Source organism: Pinus tabuliformis, chromosome J (assembly GCF_031772625.1).
Source record: "Pinus tabuliformis cultivar Carrire ecotype Pingquan chromosome J, CPIR1, whole genome shotgun sequence".
Lineage (NCBI taxonomy): Eukaryota > Viridiplantae > Streptophyta > Pinopsida > Pinales > Pinaceae > Pinus > Pinus tabuliformis.
In genome coordinates this window covers 1,138,116,918-1,138,135,624 of record NC_142295.1, presented here as the reverse complement: position 1 = coordinate 1,138,135,624, position 18,707 = coordinate 1,138,116,918, and the positions used below count along the sequence as shown (strand labels likewise).

At 33.3% G+C, this 18,707-nt stretch overlaps 1 protein-coding gene across 1 annotated transcript; it reads right to left on the bottom strand.

The window, feature by feature from the left end:
* Positions 1 to 16,816: 16,816 nt before the first annotated feature.
* On the bottom strand, positions 16,817 to 17,752 carry LOC149231101 (uncharacterized). The gene has a single exon (XM_089381544.1). The coding sequence runs from the start codon at positions 17,750 to 17,752 to the stop codon at positions 16,817 to 16,819; it is 936 nt and encodes a 311-aa protein (XP_089237670.1).
* Positions 17,753 to 18,707: the final 955 nt, after the last annotated feature.

The window sequence follows — 18,707 nt, the reverse complement described above, 5'->3', positions numbered from 1 at the left end:
CAGTCAGGAACAATATTTATAGAAAAAAACTGACCAGAACGTGTAGATTGTAGCTGAATGGCACTACAAATATCTGTATATTGTGTATTCATTATAGAGAATAATAATGATGGTCATGTCACTGTACCGAAATAATCGGTGTTGTCCAACTGTCAATTCTGTTGTCCACGATTCTAGTTGTCAAACTTTTTTGATAAAGATAAATCGACGCAACCACTCGCTGGAAAGAGAATGTGCAGATTTCACATCAGAATCAATCACTGATAGACACCAAGAAAAAGTCATGGCTATCGATTTATAGGTTGTTCCTCTGGCGATCGCCGGTAACGTGATTGTGTCGTCCGGTTAATGCGATGGACGAAGACATATGGCGTGCATAGAATCGCGCGACGTGTCTTTCTTCCATAAAAGGATGGACGATACACACTACATAAAATATAATTGAATGTACCATAAATTATATGTAACAAAATTACTGGATGCCCGTGTTGTAACCTCAAGGAAAATTCAATCAGTTACCGGTGAATCTCCTATTTCATTTTTTGCATTCCAAGGGAATCACAAGGCAGACGTCACTGAAATTTGTTTCCTAAAAAGTTTATAAAATATGTTTATTTTAATATTATTTCATGGACTAGAAGTAAACTTAAAAAAAATAAATCATTTTATATTTTTTCAATGTTTTAATGATGTCGAAATGGCATCTTTACCATAACTGTATTTTGGAATCGGGCAGAGTACAAACATAATCTTTGCCGATGAACTAATTTTTTTGTCCACCAAATGTCACATAAGCATTGGAATAGCGTGGAATGTCATAAAACCTATAAAATTTTTATTTCGAAATGTGATGGGATAATCACGGAAACTGACAATCACATATTTAAATAGGGAATGTCGTTATTGCGAATAATGTGATCACTCAAACTTTAATGTGTGATCACAAAACTAAATTAAAACTAAACTTTATTTGGAAATGATCAGTGAATCAGGTTAAATACGGAATTTCAGGATTGAGATTATGTAATCCTTTACATTCTAATATGTGGAGCCACGCCACAAACCTAACCTATATTCAATTCGTGGGTCAATTAAATAAAAGGGAATGAAATATATGTTTGTATGGTTGGTCAATTAAATAATTAAATAAATGGGAATAAAATATATGATTGAATTTCGTAATTAGATAAATATAAACATAAGTCCGTTTGTGTATAGTAATAGCTTAATTTAGTATAATTTAGTAGAAAAAATGTTCAAAAAGAAAGCCGACCAGCAGTTCAGGAAAAAAACATGAAATAAAATAAAGGTTATTAGAAAAATATACTTTGTTTCCTGAACTTTTTGTTATTTTTTTAATATCATAGTAATGATTAATATAATTAATGAAACATAATTAATGAGATATTATAGGCATTTTTGCTTTCCTCCAAATTCAATAAAAAGAATAACTCAATAATACAAAGATTTATTTATTAAGATAAAGTTTAATGATAATAAAAATTTAATTGAGATTAATTTATATTTTAATTGGTTTCATTATATTTTAAATTTTATTTTGGAAGATTTAAAATAACTATTATACAAAGTTAATGAATATATACAAATTTCTATTATAATTAATTTCATTATGTTCTAAATAAATTTTAATTTTAATTTTTATTAAAATAATTATTAAGTAAAAGATAATGATAAGGTATATAAATTATATATAATAGATTTTACTTTAATTAATTTCAAATTTATTTTAAATAAAATTTAAATTAAATTAAATTTAATGATGACGGTGGTGGTTAACGTTCACTGAAACCAAACTTTGGTTTATTAGATCTAAAGAAACGGATTATTTAGTTTGATTTAAGATTTTATTCCTATACTCAAAACGCTTGTAGAGAAGCCTCCCAAGCTCACTGTAATTTTGACATTGTAAAAGGCTAGGAAGGTCAGTATTGCAACAAAGATTATGAAACTGAGATCTAATGTGGTTCTATTGGGGGCACTCTAAGAGGAAGTGGTTTTCATCCTCAATGTTCATATTCTCACAAAGATGGCAAATCCTTTCCATCCATGGTGTTTTAGGAACTGCCCAACCACCTGTTTCACTATGGAGCTCATGAGAGTTTGTTCTAATCTTGGCTATATTAATTTTCTTCTTTGCACTAGTTAAAACAGAGAGATACTTTTGATCTTCTAGAGTGGGGTTGATGATCTCCTTATAATATCTTAGTTTTATTTTGGCTTCTAAATCTTTCTCACTTCACATTTTTTCTTTGAACTTAGAAGTAACAATATTTTTAATGTTTTTAATGTTTTGCAATGCAACATTCTTGATGATCTCCCAATGGTTTAACCAGGCCCTGGTGTCTTTTTACGAACCTCATTTGAGCATTAGGTGGTTTTGGCTGGAATTTAAAGATATCTTAGGAAGTCTATGGTCTCCTATGTTATTGAGTTTGTTCTTCTACACCAGAAGCCTAATCATAGCTAGGATCTCGACAGGGGAAAGACCCACTTTTATAAGTAGACTAGGATAGGGTGTATTTCTTTTAATTTTGAGGTTATACGTTATAAAACACTTCTGGATTTGCTCAATCTTTCTCTAGGATTCTCTAGAGATACTACAACCCCAAACCTCACATCCATATCAGATAACACGAGTGACTAAAGTTTCAAAGAGGAAATTCTTTCTATCCCACATTACGAGGTTTGTCGTTTTACAATTATTTGGTCTTATCAATTCCTAGGTACTTTTAAGAAGACACTTCCTCCAAGCTACTATTGTTATAGATAAAACTAGCATAAGTGTCCTTCTTGGATTTGATAATCACAACTTTTGTTTTGTGAGGGTTAACAATCATACCCATGGTAGAGCAAAAATCCTTAAGAGGTCTAAGTTGCTTATCAAGATCAGATGGGCACCTTGCGAGAAGAACAATGTCGTGAGCATAGAGAAGAAGGATGATGACTATCCCAGCTAAGATCGTGCGAGCACAACCTGCTTCCTCTAAACAACCTTCTTGTTTGTCGATGTAAATGCCAAATAGCATAGGGGACAGGGGGAAACCTTGTTTAACTTCGATATTACACTTAATATCTTTCGATAGCTCTCAACTCGGAAGGAATCCTTAGCTCTTCTAATCCATTCCATAAGTTGTTTCTAGGAATCGTATCAGAATCCTTTCTAAAATCCACAAACTAACAAAAGATATTGGATTTATCATTGTGACATTCCTCCACAATGACCCTAATCGTAATGAGGTGGTACATTGTTGAGTCCTACCTTCTAAAATCCGCTTGGCCTTTAGCCTGCTTACCCTCACATTCAAGCTATATTCTCAACTTCTTTTCCAAAATAATACCATATAACTTGGCTAAGAGAGGGTTGATCATAATTGTCCGATAATTAGAGGGGTTATTTGCATCCCCACATAAGATAGGGATAATGAGGCTCTGAGTCCATGGTTTAGGGAACCCTTTGTTGACCACATGATTGGAAATCTTGTGGATGTGGGGGATGAGGACAAGACCTCCAACTTCTAAGATTTCTGCCTGGTAACCTTCAATGTCCTTAGCTTTCCCATTTGCGAGGTGTTTAACCCCAAAATCAATGTCTTCTAATAAGAAAACTTCTTTCGTTGTGAGCAGGGTTTCAAAGTTATCCATGACATTTGGAGATTCATAAATCTTTTTATGATCGGAATTCCAGTCGTGTAAAGTAATTTTATTATTATCTTTAGTTTTCCTTGTTAGAATCTTCCTCCAGAATTTCTTAGGAGATACCTCAGAGAAGTGTAAGAGATTCTTTTGCCTTTTACGAATATACGACCTTTTTTTCATTTTAGTTAGGGCTTTGTATATTTTTATCTTGCCAATTTTAAGAGATTCATCAACAACTTCCTTAATTTCGCTTCTCACACTTTTACAATCTTTGTCGTAACATGGGTTGGTTTTGTTATTTCTTTTATTACTTGAGACTTCAATTGAGAAGTTGTTAATAGAATATGAGAGGGTTGTAGTAAAATTATGATAGAGGTCTTCTATATTGTCTATACTAGATAAAGGAAGAAAATTAGTTTTGAATTCATTTAGGAAGAGATCGTTTTTATTTCTATCAAAGATTAAGTTCTTTGGTCTCTAAGGATTATCTTTTATGGGATCTCTATGCCTGACAAAATTGAGAGTTATAAGTAAAGGCCTATGATCAAAGTCGGGCTCATGGTCATTTAAGATGTTAAAATTTATTACTTAGTTGTATAAAGGGAGATCGGAAATACCATAGTCTACCACGTTGCTACCAAGCCCATGGATGCAAGTCATCTGGCTAGAACTAGGCCACTTCTTCAGATTGTTGCAAATTATGAGATCCTGAGCACTAGAGAGCTTGCACTTATTGCTATTAATAATATAATTAATAAAATTAATAATAAAATAATAAGATATTAATTATATTAATTAGGGGTTTATAATACTAAAGACTAATGAATTGATAGGGAGGTTATACTAGAAGGAATTTGAGGAATAAAAAGGGCTAAGGGAAATAATGAAAATGAGAAGCATGAAGAGGAGGGGTTGATGATGGGTTGATGAAAGATAATTTAATGAGATGGGTATACGAGAAGGAGGGTAGAGAAAGAGAGTAGGCAAGGAGAGAGGAGATATTATTAGGGAGAGGCGGGTGACTAGTAAGATTTTGAATATATATATATGTTTTACAATTGACAATTATAAAATATTTACTATTAATTCTGTAAAAACATTGAAGTTGTTGAGAATATCTCTTATATGATTTTTATTTGAAAAATGTTATTATAAAAATTTAAATAATTTATATAAATGATTAGTTTCTTTTAATACTCCAATTGAACACAATAAAGATATCGAAATATCAATTAAAATTACATTTCTACCGACCATTGTAAGAATTCTAACTAGCCAAATAATGCCTCAAACCTGAATCAATCTCAATAAAAACATAAGGAAACAATATCTTGGGTTCACCATTTAAACAACACTCACATAAATTAAAAATACTAACTCGTAAGAATGATATTGTTATAATTATAGAAAGTTTTTGGGGAAAAATTAAAATATTAATTTAAATAAAAGTATCATATCATTAGAATTTTAAATATTTTTGGTTTTTACATGTCCTTACGATTTGAATAATACAACTCATTGAAACCACACAGCACCATGAGCTCTAGTGATTTTGATGCCGTTCATCGAACCGACTGAAATATTAAACTAATCTTTTAAATGTGCAGACTGTAGACCATCACATTTAAATGAAAATCTGCACTCAAACCTGAATGCTTACATTTTCTTTCAGACGAAGCTATTATTTTAAACGAAAAAGCCATTCCCATATATCGGTTCCAGGAAGTTAGCATTAGAAAGGGCTTTCGAAAACACATGAAAGATTCAGCATTAGTACCAACCAGTAGATATCTGTGCCCGTGAGCCGAAGTACTAAAGTCTGATTCTACAACCTGATTCCATCAATTGGCCATCTTACTCCATGGAACTGTCAATTCTACTATCAATTTTAACAGTTAGGACGCACAATCTCAAAAACAAAAAGTACAGAATTCAGAAATCTCATAATAAGTCGGTGATACAGATATCAGACGCTATATAATTATGTTTTATAAATTTATTACCGGTGACGCTAGCAACACTAAATAGAATTCTTAAAGACAGAGGCACATAAGATTTACAGATAGCAGATAGCTTGTCCCCTTGTGAACACGTTAAGATTAGTCTCAAAATCTGAATTCAGTTCACGATATAATATTTTCAGTTCGTCCTATATATAGAACCACCTGCCTGGCTATGCAGCATGAGGCAACCTTATTCCTAAACATAGTAGGCGTATGTTGAAAGTTGAAACTAGATCTCACAAGTAGAATGAGCGGTCAAATTTGGGCAGCAGTCTGCAAGTAGCTGCATGGCCTGAACCAGCTTCTTGAGGGCCGAGATGTAATCTGCGGTCTCCTTTAGAAGATCGGGTGTGTCCAGTCCACGGCTACCCGGAACGAGCAACCTTAGGGTTTGCATACGAGAAGCTACGGTACGTCCTGCCTCTGCCTCGCAATTACACCCCGCCTTGGAGGCCGATTTCAGCCCCGTTCTGCTCGGTCTGGTTTCGGCAGACGCCAATCTCCTTGTTCCGTGGACATTCCATCTGGATTTAAGTACTCGCAGTTGGCAGCGGGGTTTCTGCGGTCTGGAAAGGTATTTTCCAGCGATTGCTCGGCTCCACGCCTTTCGACCACTCCATGGCATGACCAATTTCACGGATCGAATTCGAACCGAGGCGTTAATCGAGGTTTGAATTCTCCTCCGGCCCACGAGGCGGCTCAGACATTTTCGTTGTAAAATCGCGCTCCATAACACATCTCTTCCACGTCCATGACGCTTTTCCATAGCACCCCGGAAGATTAGAAAACATAAAACACTAAACGAAACCTTTCGGTAAATTCTGTCGTTCCTGCACAGAGGTAGGGAGCAAGATTGTTCCGAAGGCATGTATTGAGCTATTCCTCCACAGCTTTAAAGTGAAAAGATTCTGGATTCATGGACGCGCCTGTTGGCAGTCGCCGTCAACGTTTTATCCTTCCGCGCCAAGGAACGTTGAGTGCCATCGTGACAGATCCCAACACCACTCAGTTGGAGCAACGCCGCATGCACATCGCGTATTACTCGGGTTATTGCTTTAGGAATTGAAAATGAGGCCGGCACAATTTTATCGCGTATATTCTAGATTTCAGAAGTTTTCAGTACAGTTGTGCATAACATGTTATCGTACGATTGGTATTATGAGCCCTTTTTTTCGGAGGTTAATATAAAATTAATCGAACGAATATTAGTTTTTGTAGCCTCGTGATTTAGCTCAGTAGATAAAAGACGATATACGACTAATTTGACTGGTTTATATTCATCTTAATTTTGAGTTTATTATTTTTTAAAGAGGCATCACATTTTTTTTATTTAAAAAAAATTACTTTAAAAAAGGTTTGTATTACGGCTTTTGTAAATCAAAAATTAAAAGGAATTTAAATTAATTTAATTATAATTATAAGTAGTATGTGCACATTATCATCCAAGGAAGGCTTAATAAATCTAAATTTAAAAGACATCTAAATTAATTTAATTATTAATTATAATTATAAGTAGTATTTGCACATTACTATCCAAAGAAACCTCGACAGTTAAGAGATGGTGGAGGTGTTACACTGAGGGGAGTGCAGTGTTAAATGGAGGGAGATTTGTTCAAGATTCTCTTAGGGATGATGAATCTAAAGAGTGTCATGAGGATAAACCTCGCAATAGAAAACCCCTTGGGCATAATTATAATTATTAATTTTATTTTTATTTTATTTTAGTTTAAGTTTTCGTTTAATGTAATTTGATCCAGTCAAAAATGTTAAACTCGGCATTACATTACCACATCTCTACCAGACTATAAGAGCGCCTCTCCAACACACTAGTACACTGAATAAGATAGTATATCTAATGAATTAGCTGGACCGTCCTCCATCTTTATTTGGTGGTGCATCTAGGCTTTACCAACATGGGTGTGCATGCCCAACCAAGTCTTATGGTTGTATGCCCATATACTTGTAGTTTACGAAAGTTTCATCCTCAAAGTATCCTATTTTTGGGTGTTTATCTCCTAACACTTAAGTTGTCATCCTCTCCCATTCACACCACTCACACCTAAGTGCTCTCATTATGCCACTTCATCACAACAAACATCATGATCTAGTTTCTATGTATGTTGGTTATGGTCTTTTCCTTTCATTTTCATATAAAACTAGTTATCTAATTTCATCTCCAAGTGGGTTTTCCATGCACTTTCTTGATCCCTTTCACAACTTGACCAAACACTATAATACCTTCTTCACCAAGTAGCAGCTTCAACTCTTTGACCCTTCATTTGCTTCATAATACTAATTAAAGATAAAAATATAAGGAAAACAAATGTGAATGAACCATACATAGAAACAAAAAACACAAGCCATGGCCAACATGATTTACCGTGGAAAATGCGAAGTGGTTAATTGTATTTTGACTTAAACACAATGAAGCCATACAACACCCTAAACCCATCCAAGTTACCGTTTTTCTTCTTCAACTATAGCACACCACAATGAAGAAACCTTAATCTTTTTAAAAGTTTTAAATGAATATAATACCACATGTTTAGTAGGGGATGCCACTAATACCATGTGTTGTAAACTTATTCAACATCCTAGACCCATCCAAGTGAGCCTTTTTCTTTTCCAACTCTAGCACAATACAATAAAGAATCACTAATCTATTAAAAGGACATAACTGCATATAATACCATGCGTATAGTAGGAAACGCCACCAACACCATGTGCTTGAATATATTATTACTTACCTAACAACCTAACACTAAAGTAAGTGAATACAATTTCTTTTATGGTTTTTTAATGCAGTGATAATATTATGTGAAATTGTAACCCAAAAGAACTGACAAAAGATGCTAATGTTATACTTTCCATATAGAAGGAGTGTTCCAAGATATCATATGCATTCACATTCAAACAAATAAATGCATCTGAAATAATATAATTATTCGATCCCCCCACCGTAGGTGTATTATATTAGACTTCCACATGATTTCACTCACAAGTAAGTGTCACCAACTACAGATATGAGCACAAGGTAGTTTGACTGCTTATACAGTGTTTGCGTTACCATGAATATGATGGTGGTTTAGGGACATCATCTAAAGTTCCATCTGGACTCATCGATGTTCACTGCCACTTTTGATAATTGTTGTATTTTGGATCTAGCGCATTTGTCAACCATGATGGTGATGACTTCAATTTTAAATATATAGGGCTTCAAAATTTATGCATTTTGGAAGCGACATCCAACTCCCTATGTTGCTTCTATATGTTTCCTCTATTTTTCCTTCTTTTCGAGTTGCACTTTCCATTCCTATAGGAAACCCTCTCTGCTAAAAATTAATCAAGCAACCCTCTTAATCTGACAACTTGGGTTTTCCTCCTCCTAGTTCACTTCATCATTTTTCATATAATTTTTTTCTTGATTGTTGCTTGGCTTGGCTCTCTAGGCCCTTTTATTTGCATTATTTTTTATGGAAGTTATTGTTATGTTTGGTTTCTTCAAGTATCCCTGTTTATGATAGCTATCTCCTTATTCCTCTTATTTCAAGTCTACTTTTTGTTATCTTGCATCGAAATTCTTCTCAATGTCACCACGAACACCATGGCAGAAGAGAGCTCCCTTGTTCAAGGGTTTAAGTTAATGCTAAAGCCTCTACTAGTCAATACTAGGAACACACCTTTCATGTTGCAAGGGAGATAATCAATGTGGCAAATGAAGAGGATAGGGTGGAATAACGTTTCTAAATTGTGGTAGAGCTAGAAATAAATATTGGTCATTACATATCAGACCTGAGAAACATGTGCTCTAGGTAGACCTTGTATATAAAAAATATTAACCACTATTAGCATATCAAAACCATCACGGGAAAGGTTTTGGCAGAAAGAAGTGAGGTACAATAAGAAATTCCACAACATTGATGTCTTGCAATTGCAACTCTTAAATCTTAAGAGTAAAGTATATTTTTTTGTTAAGCAATTTGCATATTTAGAATTCCAAGGAAATGGTGAAGAGGAAAATGATCTTGTAGCCATTTAGGGAGACTCTCCCACAACATAATTGGTTTTTATTGATAGATTGATTAATTAATTAGTTAATTCATTAATTAATCAATCAATCAATCTATCTAGAAAATATATAAAACCTAATTATAAACTCTAATTATAGTTTAATCAATAAATTTCCAAATAAATATAAATACTTTGTTTCATATAATTTTATGATAATAATTAGATTAATTTCCAAAAAAAAGATTTTTCGTACACTCTAGTCTTTTTCAACACATAACATGCCATTATAATCTTATTTTTTCATTTAAAATAAAATAAAACTTTAACTAGCTTTAAAACTCATTTAAGCATGAAATAAACAATATATTTTAAAAACTATAACTAGCTGGAAAAACTCATTTAAGCATGAAATAAATAATTTCCCATTTTTGAAAAATGCAAATAAGAAATAGGATAGAAAACATTTAAAATTTAAATAGTTGATTTGTATTCTTAAATTTAAAAATAAATTGAATATAGACATAATTACACGAAATATTGGTTTCACTTGAACTAGGTTAGAGGATAAAATATTGTTTAGAATTCATGGCATTTATATTATTAAGGATGATTGGTTTTTTTTTCCTAATTTATATTTTATATTATTAAGGATGATTGTTTTTTTATTCTAATTTATATCGGGTTTCAGGTTAGAGGATAAAATATTGTTTAGAACTCATAGCCTTTATATTATTATTTTCGAGCAATGGAAAGAAAATGGATGAATTTAAATAAAAAAAAAATGGTTTTAATAAAATATAAATCATCTTTTGAGAATTTTCGTTTTCCATCCCTTTTTCTAAACAAATTAATGTTGAAAGATCACTTAGGGATTTCGAAAATGCCAAAGTCATCCACTCGAGCCTAGCTAAGCTACATTGAACACGAAACACAATCATAGAAACTTATAGTGAGTTACTAGACTCACGAACTATGAACTAACGTTATGAATAAATCATTAAATAAACAAGGCTGCACAACTCCTATTATAGTTAAAATTAAAATTAGCATTTGCACCCGACATTCTGATAAAAGTTTAGATGAATGTATTGTGTTTTTTATTTTTTATTTAGTTAAGTGTGTTTTTTATTTTTTCATTAGTTAAGTGTGTTTTTTTATTTTTTCACTAGGTTATAATTTATATCATGTGTTTGACGTTTTATCCACTCATTAACTCTTAATTTTCTCTTTGTGGTTAAGATAAATAAATAAGTAAATATTATTAGTTAATATGGTGCGGTGGCATAGTATTAACATACAATTCTTTCATTAACATGGATCATTATTATAGGGATGGAAGAGACACTGAATAAAGCGCGATAGCAATCAAACAAACAGACTATTCACCAAGTCTGCGAGAGAAAGGAAAAAATTGATCAACATGGAACAACGCATAAGTTAGCCAATGGAGCGGTCCTGCGTAACCCACAATAATTTAAAAAAAATTCTCTAAGGTAAAATCTCTTGGTCGGACCCCTTGAGGTCATGTACTAAATTATATTCGTCAGTCTCAGAGAAGGAGTTGGCAAGGAAAGTAGCATCGACACCAATATCCATTTTCTAATTGGAAGAATGCAAGCCAATAATTCTTCGTCCAGAAAGAATGATAAAAAAACATAACCATTTTTCACATTATGAGTAGAATACTATAAAGTTTGGCGCTACAAGCTTCTCCTCATCCAACCTAATTATTTTGGTAGCTTTATTACTCAGAGCATAATATGAAATGGAGATGACAAGTTTTTAACAGCAAAATAACTAACAACTAGAGCGCAAATCATCTGTCATCAAACATAGTTGGAAGAACTTGATAGAAACTCTTACACCGCATTGCATTCATTGCTTGGTTGCATAAAATTAAATAATTTGTGGACATAAATTCTGATGATAAATCACAGAGGATGGTTCGAAATATAAATGCATAAAATAACAAAATGCTATGGATCCGAAAGATATAACCACACAACTTGTGGATATATTTGGCAATATTTAGCAAAGTGGTCAGTTTGATTGAAAAAAATCTCTTATAAAGGGGCACTTTTAATATATATTTGGCAATATTTAGCAAAGTGGTCAGTTTGATTGAAAAAAACTTCTTATAAGGGGGCACTTTTAATATTTGGACCACTTGTTGAGGACTAGTCTCAAGAGTGTGAACAACAAAAATATCACATCATAATGGCTATCCGAATAAAAATAAAAATTTAATTTCATATAATTTGTTTTTCCAAATCAAATTTTATACAATTTTATAGTTATATAAATAATATATTAAAATAAACTAATTAATTTGAAAATTTTACATGATAAATTGAAATTACTTTAAATAAGTAATAATCACTGTAATTACCGTCATGCACAAATAAAATATAATAATAATAAATTTACTTTATTATTTAAAAAATAATGTGCTTGTAAAAAAAATATTAAAATACTTTCATAAAAACATCAGAAATTATATTGAGATGTGGACTTAAACACAAGGAAAAAATTGTTATTATTGTTTTAAACTTTAACGTACATTAATATCTTTCTGTTTTCTTTTGAGATTATTAAAATATATTAAATAAATTTATAGATAAAAAAAATTCAATTGATAATTTTGCAATTACCTACCATAGTCATAAAAATATCATAAATAAATTTTAAAACCAAAAAATTATGATCGGTCTGCAACAATTTTAGGATGATGTATTTTCATACATTAGTTATACAGTTTCAATCAAGTTTGATGGAAGGAAAAACTTTTTGAATTCATATTCCTTAACAACATTTTTGTTAATACAAGTTTATTTTTAACAAATTTTCACTTTTGGCATAGGAGATTTGCATACTAAAGTATCCAAGCACTCTCTCTTCTCATTTTCCAACAAACTACAATCCAACTCTTCCTTCCAACATGCCCATAAACATGCTAGTGGAGTTCATTGCCCATGTGTCAGCAACTCCATACAAGAGACTTTGTTAAAGGATAACTATTTCTCATTATTAATAACTATATAAATAATAATAACCATATTATTTTATATTTATATAATTATGTTAACATTATTTTGTGTATTAATATAATATTAGATATTACATAGAATTTTGCTAATATGTTAATAGTTATATTTAAATCTATAATATAATTGACATATAACATAATAATAACATCTAATTATTATTAATAATATGTATTTATTGTCACCATTATTTTATCGTAAATAATTATTATATATTTATCAATATAATTGTCAATATATTTTATATATTTACTTGAGCTATATTAATAAGATTAACTGTATACACACTATATATATATATATATATATAACATAATAATATAGTGTGGCTGGCTTGGGAAGGGTGCTTTTAGACCCTAAAGAAAAGTATGAAATAAAGTTCGTTTGGGGTCTTAGGAAAGCCACCAACAATCAAGCTGAAGTGCTCTTTCTCTAGCAAGGTTTCAAGATCAACATCGCCAAGACCATTAGGAATTTGATTATTAATGGGGATTCAATGGTGGTTATCCAAAAATGTATGAGCCTTTCCAAAAGTGAATACCTTATTGATTATAAGACCTCTCCATTATACATAAGGATAGTATATCTCCTTAGACAAATAGGAAAAATCAAATTCCTCCATATTAAAAGAGCTAATAATAAGGTAGTGGATGTACAAGCCAATATTGGAGTAGAATCATAGAAAGGATCCTTGCTTATAAACTAACATAGTGATATATGTCATAGTGCTTCGAAATATCATTTATAGTAATCCTTTTGGATTACAACTAGAGGTCGGGAATTAATAAGGAAATGCAGGCAATTAAGAATGACAACATATCAAGAATATGATGGAGAGTCTCGAGAGAAGGAAATGTAAGTTGGAATTTAAAACACAAGTGGGCGTGCAGTAGAAAGGTGGTCATGACATATGACAAGTGGGCTCTCTACCCTTAGTTATTAATTTTGTTAATAAATAAGAGACTAGGAAAGTGTAGAATTTGTATCATGGCGGGTCTAGCTAAGCGGAAACTGACAGTGACAAAGTGGGAGGAAAGAATCTTAGAAATGTTGAAGAATCAGAATGCATTTATGCGTGATAAGATGGGAAGGAATGTTTGAAATAATAAGGTGGTTATTTATAGTTATTGGCTAAAGCAAATAAACCATGGGATTTATCTAGTGCAAGGGAGAATAGTGAGGAACATGGCTTTTGCGAGTAACGATAGCGATAATGATGCTAAGGACTCTAGGCACAATAGGATTTTTGGGGAAACAATTGGAAACTCATGTAAGCAGGTTGTCAAAGAAATAGTCAAGAAGATTAATGATAATATGGTTGTTGCATTTGTTCAATTATTTGGCCTTGGGAAGGACATGGGGGTGCTCCAAAAAACAATGGAACAACTAAATACTGGTGTGTTGAACCTGAGACATAAGGTGGAGAACATCAAATTTTAGTTGGAGACAGCCACCATGGGAATTCTAAAGTAGGTCTTCGGAATTTGTGATTGCATTACTCCTTTAGCTGAGGGAAATATTGTCATTACGAACCGTGAACTGGACCCTGGTGGTGGTTCAAGTGTGGAACTAGGTATGCATACTGAAGAATCATAGGAAGATCTTGAGCTTGGAAGACGTGGGTAGAGTATTCTTTTTATATAAATAATCTGATGTTTTTTCGAGTAGTAGAATTATGTGGAGTTTTTTGGAAGATATATAGTATGATAGAAGTTAAGAGTATATGTATGAATGTATAAATAGAGTCTCTTTGCTTGTTTACCTGCACAATTCTGAGACTATGCTCTCCATGACTGTAAGGGACTTGACCCATTTCTAACTTTTTTAATGAAAATTGCTACCCTTTCAATTGAAAAAAAAAATTACATAACAATAATATATAATATATTATATAAAAATATATTATAAAAAAATCTTAATATAAATTATAATATAATTCAGATATAACATAATAATAATATATTTTGTTATTATTTAGAATAGATATTTATCTCTCACCAATATTGTGAACAAATATTATATATTTATTAATATAGTTGTTAATATCTTATATATTTACTTAAAATAAATTAAAAATATCAACTATATATAGATTATATATTAAACTAAAAAAATATTATATTATTACTTACAAATAATAATAGTATAATAAACTCAAGGGATTATTAATATTATAAAATCAAGGATGAAAAAATTGAACATATTAATATTATAAACCAAAAGGATTAATAAATCCTAGGAATTAATATTTTAAGCCCAAATGATTAATAAGCCCAAGGGATTAAATTATAAACCCAATGAATTATTAATATTATAAACCTAATGCACAAATAAACCCAAAGGTTTAATATTATATACCCAAAGAATTAGTAAACACAAGGGACTAATATTATAATCCTAAGTGATCAACAAACCCAAGGGATCAATATTAAAAACACAATGGATTAATAAATACACATGATTATTAATATTATAAATCGAAGTCACTAATAAAACCAAGGTTTCAATATTATAAACCAAATCAATTAATAAACCCAAGTGATAAATATTATAAACATAAAGGATCAACAAACTCAATGAATCAATATGAAAAACCTATGGGACAAATAAACCCTAGAAATTAATATTTTAAACCCAAGGGATTAGTAAACCCATGGGATTATTAAAATCATATGCCTAACGAATTAGTAAACCCAAGGGATAAATTTTATAATCCTAAGGAATCAAGAAACCTAAGCGACCAATATTAAAAACCTGAGGGATTAATGAACCTTAGGAATTAATATTTTAAACTCAAGGGATTATTAAACCCAAGGGATTTTTTTTTTTTGTAAGATATTGCATTTCTATTATCTACATCAAATTTAAAAATACATACTTAGGAACCTCAATCCGCCCAGATGGGAAACCGGATCTGTTGGTTCCTCTTCATCAGACGTTCAATACTGTTTTCCATTCTATATATTGTCATAAAAACTTGCAGGACATTAAACCCTTTCACTCCAAATGTTTCCAAAACTATTCTTTCCAAGATCTGCTAAAAGACTTAACTTTACTACTACTGTTGTGGCATGCAAACTAATTTCCAAAACCAGAGCATTATCGTCTAAATTCAAAAAAAGACAGTTAACAAGCCTCTTAATTCTCCACATTTCCCCTTCTGGTTTCATTGTTGTCGTTGGTCTTCACCAGCTCCTTCAGCATCTCTCGAATTTCCTTAAGTTGTTCGTTCTATTGACGAATCAACCCTTCAACGTTCGCCACCTCCTTCTTCACTACCGCCACTTCCTGAGCCATTTCCACCATCTCTGCCGCTACTTGCTCCATGGCCTTGACCAAGAGATGCTTCAGAACCCAGTATGTGTGAAGAGCTCGGCGTTAAAGAGTTAATCTGCCTCTGGTCAGACGGTTCCTCCAAGACTCTGTCTTCCATAACATCAATGATTTTTCGTATGTCCACATTTGTCTCCAGATTGTACGCCTGTTCTGCTTCATGCATCGCCATGCGAATCGATTTCTTCCCCCTTTTTCGCCTTCCCTGTGGCTGATTCCCCTCCTCGCTGATGTTTGGTTGCCGGGGTCTACCTCTGCCTCTCTGTTCGCGAGCCTTCCTTCTTCCATCCTTTCTGCCTCGCTTAGTCCCTTTGCTGCTCTGACCTATTTCAAAAGTCTTACTCCTGAAACATTCGCCCTGGTTATTCTCCATTTCGTCTGAGCTTTCAATTTCAATTTTTACTCTACTCCGTTCGAAATGCCTATCGCCGAATGCCTCCCGCTCTGCCTGGACTCCTTTATCCCAACTCACTGCCATTTTGGTTCAGTTGAGACGTTGATTTTGGTTCCTCTGCCAGGTCTCACCTTTCCTCGCCACCTTTTCGATTATGATGGGTTTGCCCTCCATTTCCTTTCTCCCTTGCACCTTGAATGATGTTTTCTTCAGTGTTTTCCAATTTTTGTTTTGGGTTGCGTACCTGTTGTTCTGAATTATCATTAAATGCTGATGTCAGGGAGGTGAGGCCATCGTCCTTCTGTCCTGTCTTCGCTGCCGAATAAACCTGCCTTATCTTCCCGCTCCAGATCTTCACGATTTTTTGATTACCACTATGTTGTTTCATGGTTATCGTTGTCTATGAGCTGTTTTAAGCCGTCCCATCTTGTCATCGTTGCTTGATTTGTCCAGCTGTCATCCACTTTCGCCAATAATTCTTTACTTCCCCAATTGACCAAGCAATCCGCAGGCTTATTTCTTTCTCTCCTGACATGCGAGGTGATTTTGTATTCGATGCCTTTCAATGTTTCCTCAATTTCTTGGACTGTACTCGTTGTTCTCCAGCTTTTAACAACCTGCTCCCATTGTTTCCCTTTTATTAATTTTCTTATGGTGGTTATGACCAAGGCTGAATCACCTTCGATCTCTATCTTCCTATATGCATTTCTTGTAGCAATTTTGAGACCCTGATAAGCTGCCATAAATTCCACTTCGTTATTACTCATTGTTCCTCCGTGTTTTGCATAGATCCATTCTACCTCTCCTTGTTTGTTTCTAAAGATTCCTCCATATCCTGCTGGACCTGGTTTCCCCTTAGCTGCCCCGTCAAAGTTAAGCTTGATAAACCCTTCCTGTGGCTTACGGTAGACTGCATGACTTTGGCCCGCGATAGGTTGGTGTTGCTTTGCTTTTTGTTGATAGACCATCCCTTGTTCCAAGTTCAGCCTTTTTAGGATTTCTGCTTCTTCCTCAGAGGTCTTCCAATCTTCTTCTGCCCAACTTTCTGCGAGGATTGATTCTCTGATTTGTCTTAGGGTCCTTTTCCAAACTTCTTCCGGGTTTGATATTTTCCCCTTGAATATTCGTCCATTTCTCTCTTTCCAAATATTCCACACATTGAAACCTACCTCCGTGTTCCAAGCTCTTCTTACCACCGGGCTTTTAAACTTTCCTTCTCCCCAGTTACATAGAGTTTGTATGATATCCTGTGGATTTCGTTCAGTTGTCGAGAATAAATTTATAGTCTTATCCCATTGAAACTGGGCCATTCTGCATCCATTGAGAAGGTGCTCCTGGTCTTCTTCGTCTTGATAACAGAGGCAACATCTTGATCGGCCTGAAAATCCTCTTTTTTGTATTCGATCCCAAGTAATAATGTGTTTCCTCCCTACCAGCCATACAAACATCTTTATCTTCGGCCACCATTTATTTTTCCATAGCTTCCTTCATTTTTTCTCATCTTCCCCCTGCTCTTGCTGGATTTTTACATTGTATGCTTCCTTAATGGTAAAAGTTCCTTTGGTTTCTTTACCCCATCATAGAATATCATTACCTCCTCTATTTTTTATTTTCCTGGAGTCTAATTCCTTGCTGAACATTGTTTTTTGTTCCTCCGTTGCATTCCTGTTCCAGTCTTCCATTGATTTCCATTCCTTCCATTCTTCGTTTCCTCTTCCTTCTATCCAATAATCTTTGACCCTAGTGAGATCTCTGTCCATACCTGTTCTGTAGATGTCCTGCATTCCTTGTAGGTTCAACATTTTCTCCCTTTGTTTCCATGCTTCCTCCCAGAATCTCGCATTCTGACCCACTCTGATCTCCCAAAAAATATGTCCATCAACTAATTCTCTGCTTTGAGTAGTTAGGTTCCATATGTCTGATCCTCGTGGTGTTTCTTGTTTCCTTAATATTTCTTCAGGAGTTGATGTCATATTATATTTTGTTGTCCAGATTTCTTTCCAGAGATCCTTCCCTCCTTGCATCCATCTCCATCTTAATTTGGCTGCTAGAACTTGATTTAGGATCGATGGGTCCCTTAGACCTAGACCTCCTTTTTCTTTTGGTTTGTTTAGGCTGTCCCATGAATAGAGAGCCCATTTCTTTTGTTGCTTAGGTCCTCCCCATAGGAATTTTCTGTATATCTCTATCAGTTTATTGCATATCCCTTTTGGTGCTGCCATTACTAATAAAGGATATATCGGGATCGCCTGAATGGTAGATTTA

Excerpts from the sequence above, each read along its gene's own strand:
- LOC149231101 (XM_089381544.1), bottom strand. The coding sequence starts at position 17,752 with ATGGCCCAGTTTCAATGGGATAAGACTATAAATTTATTCTCGACAACT.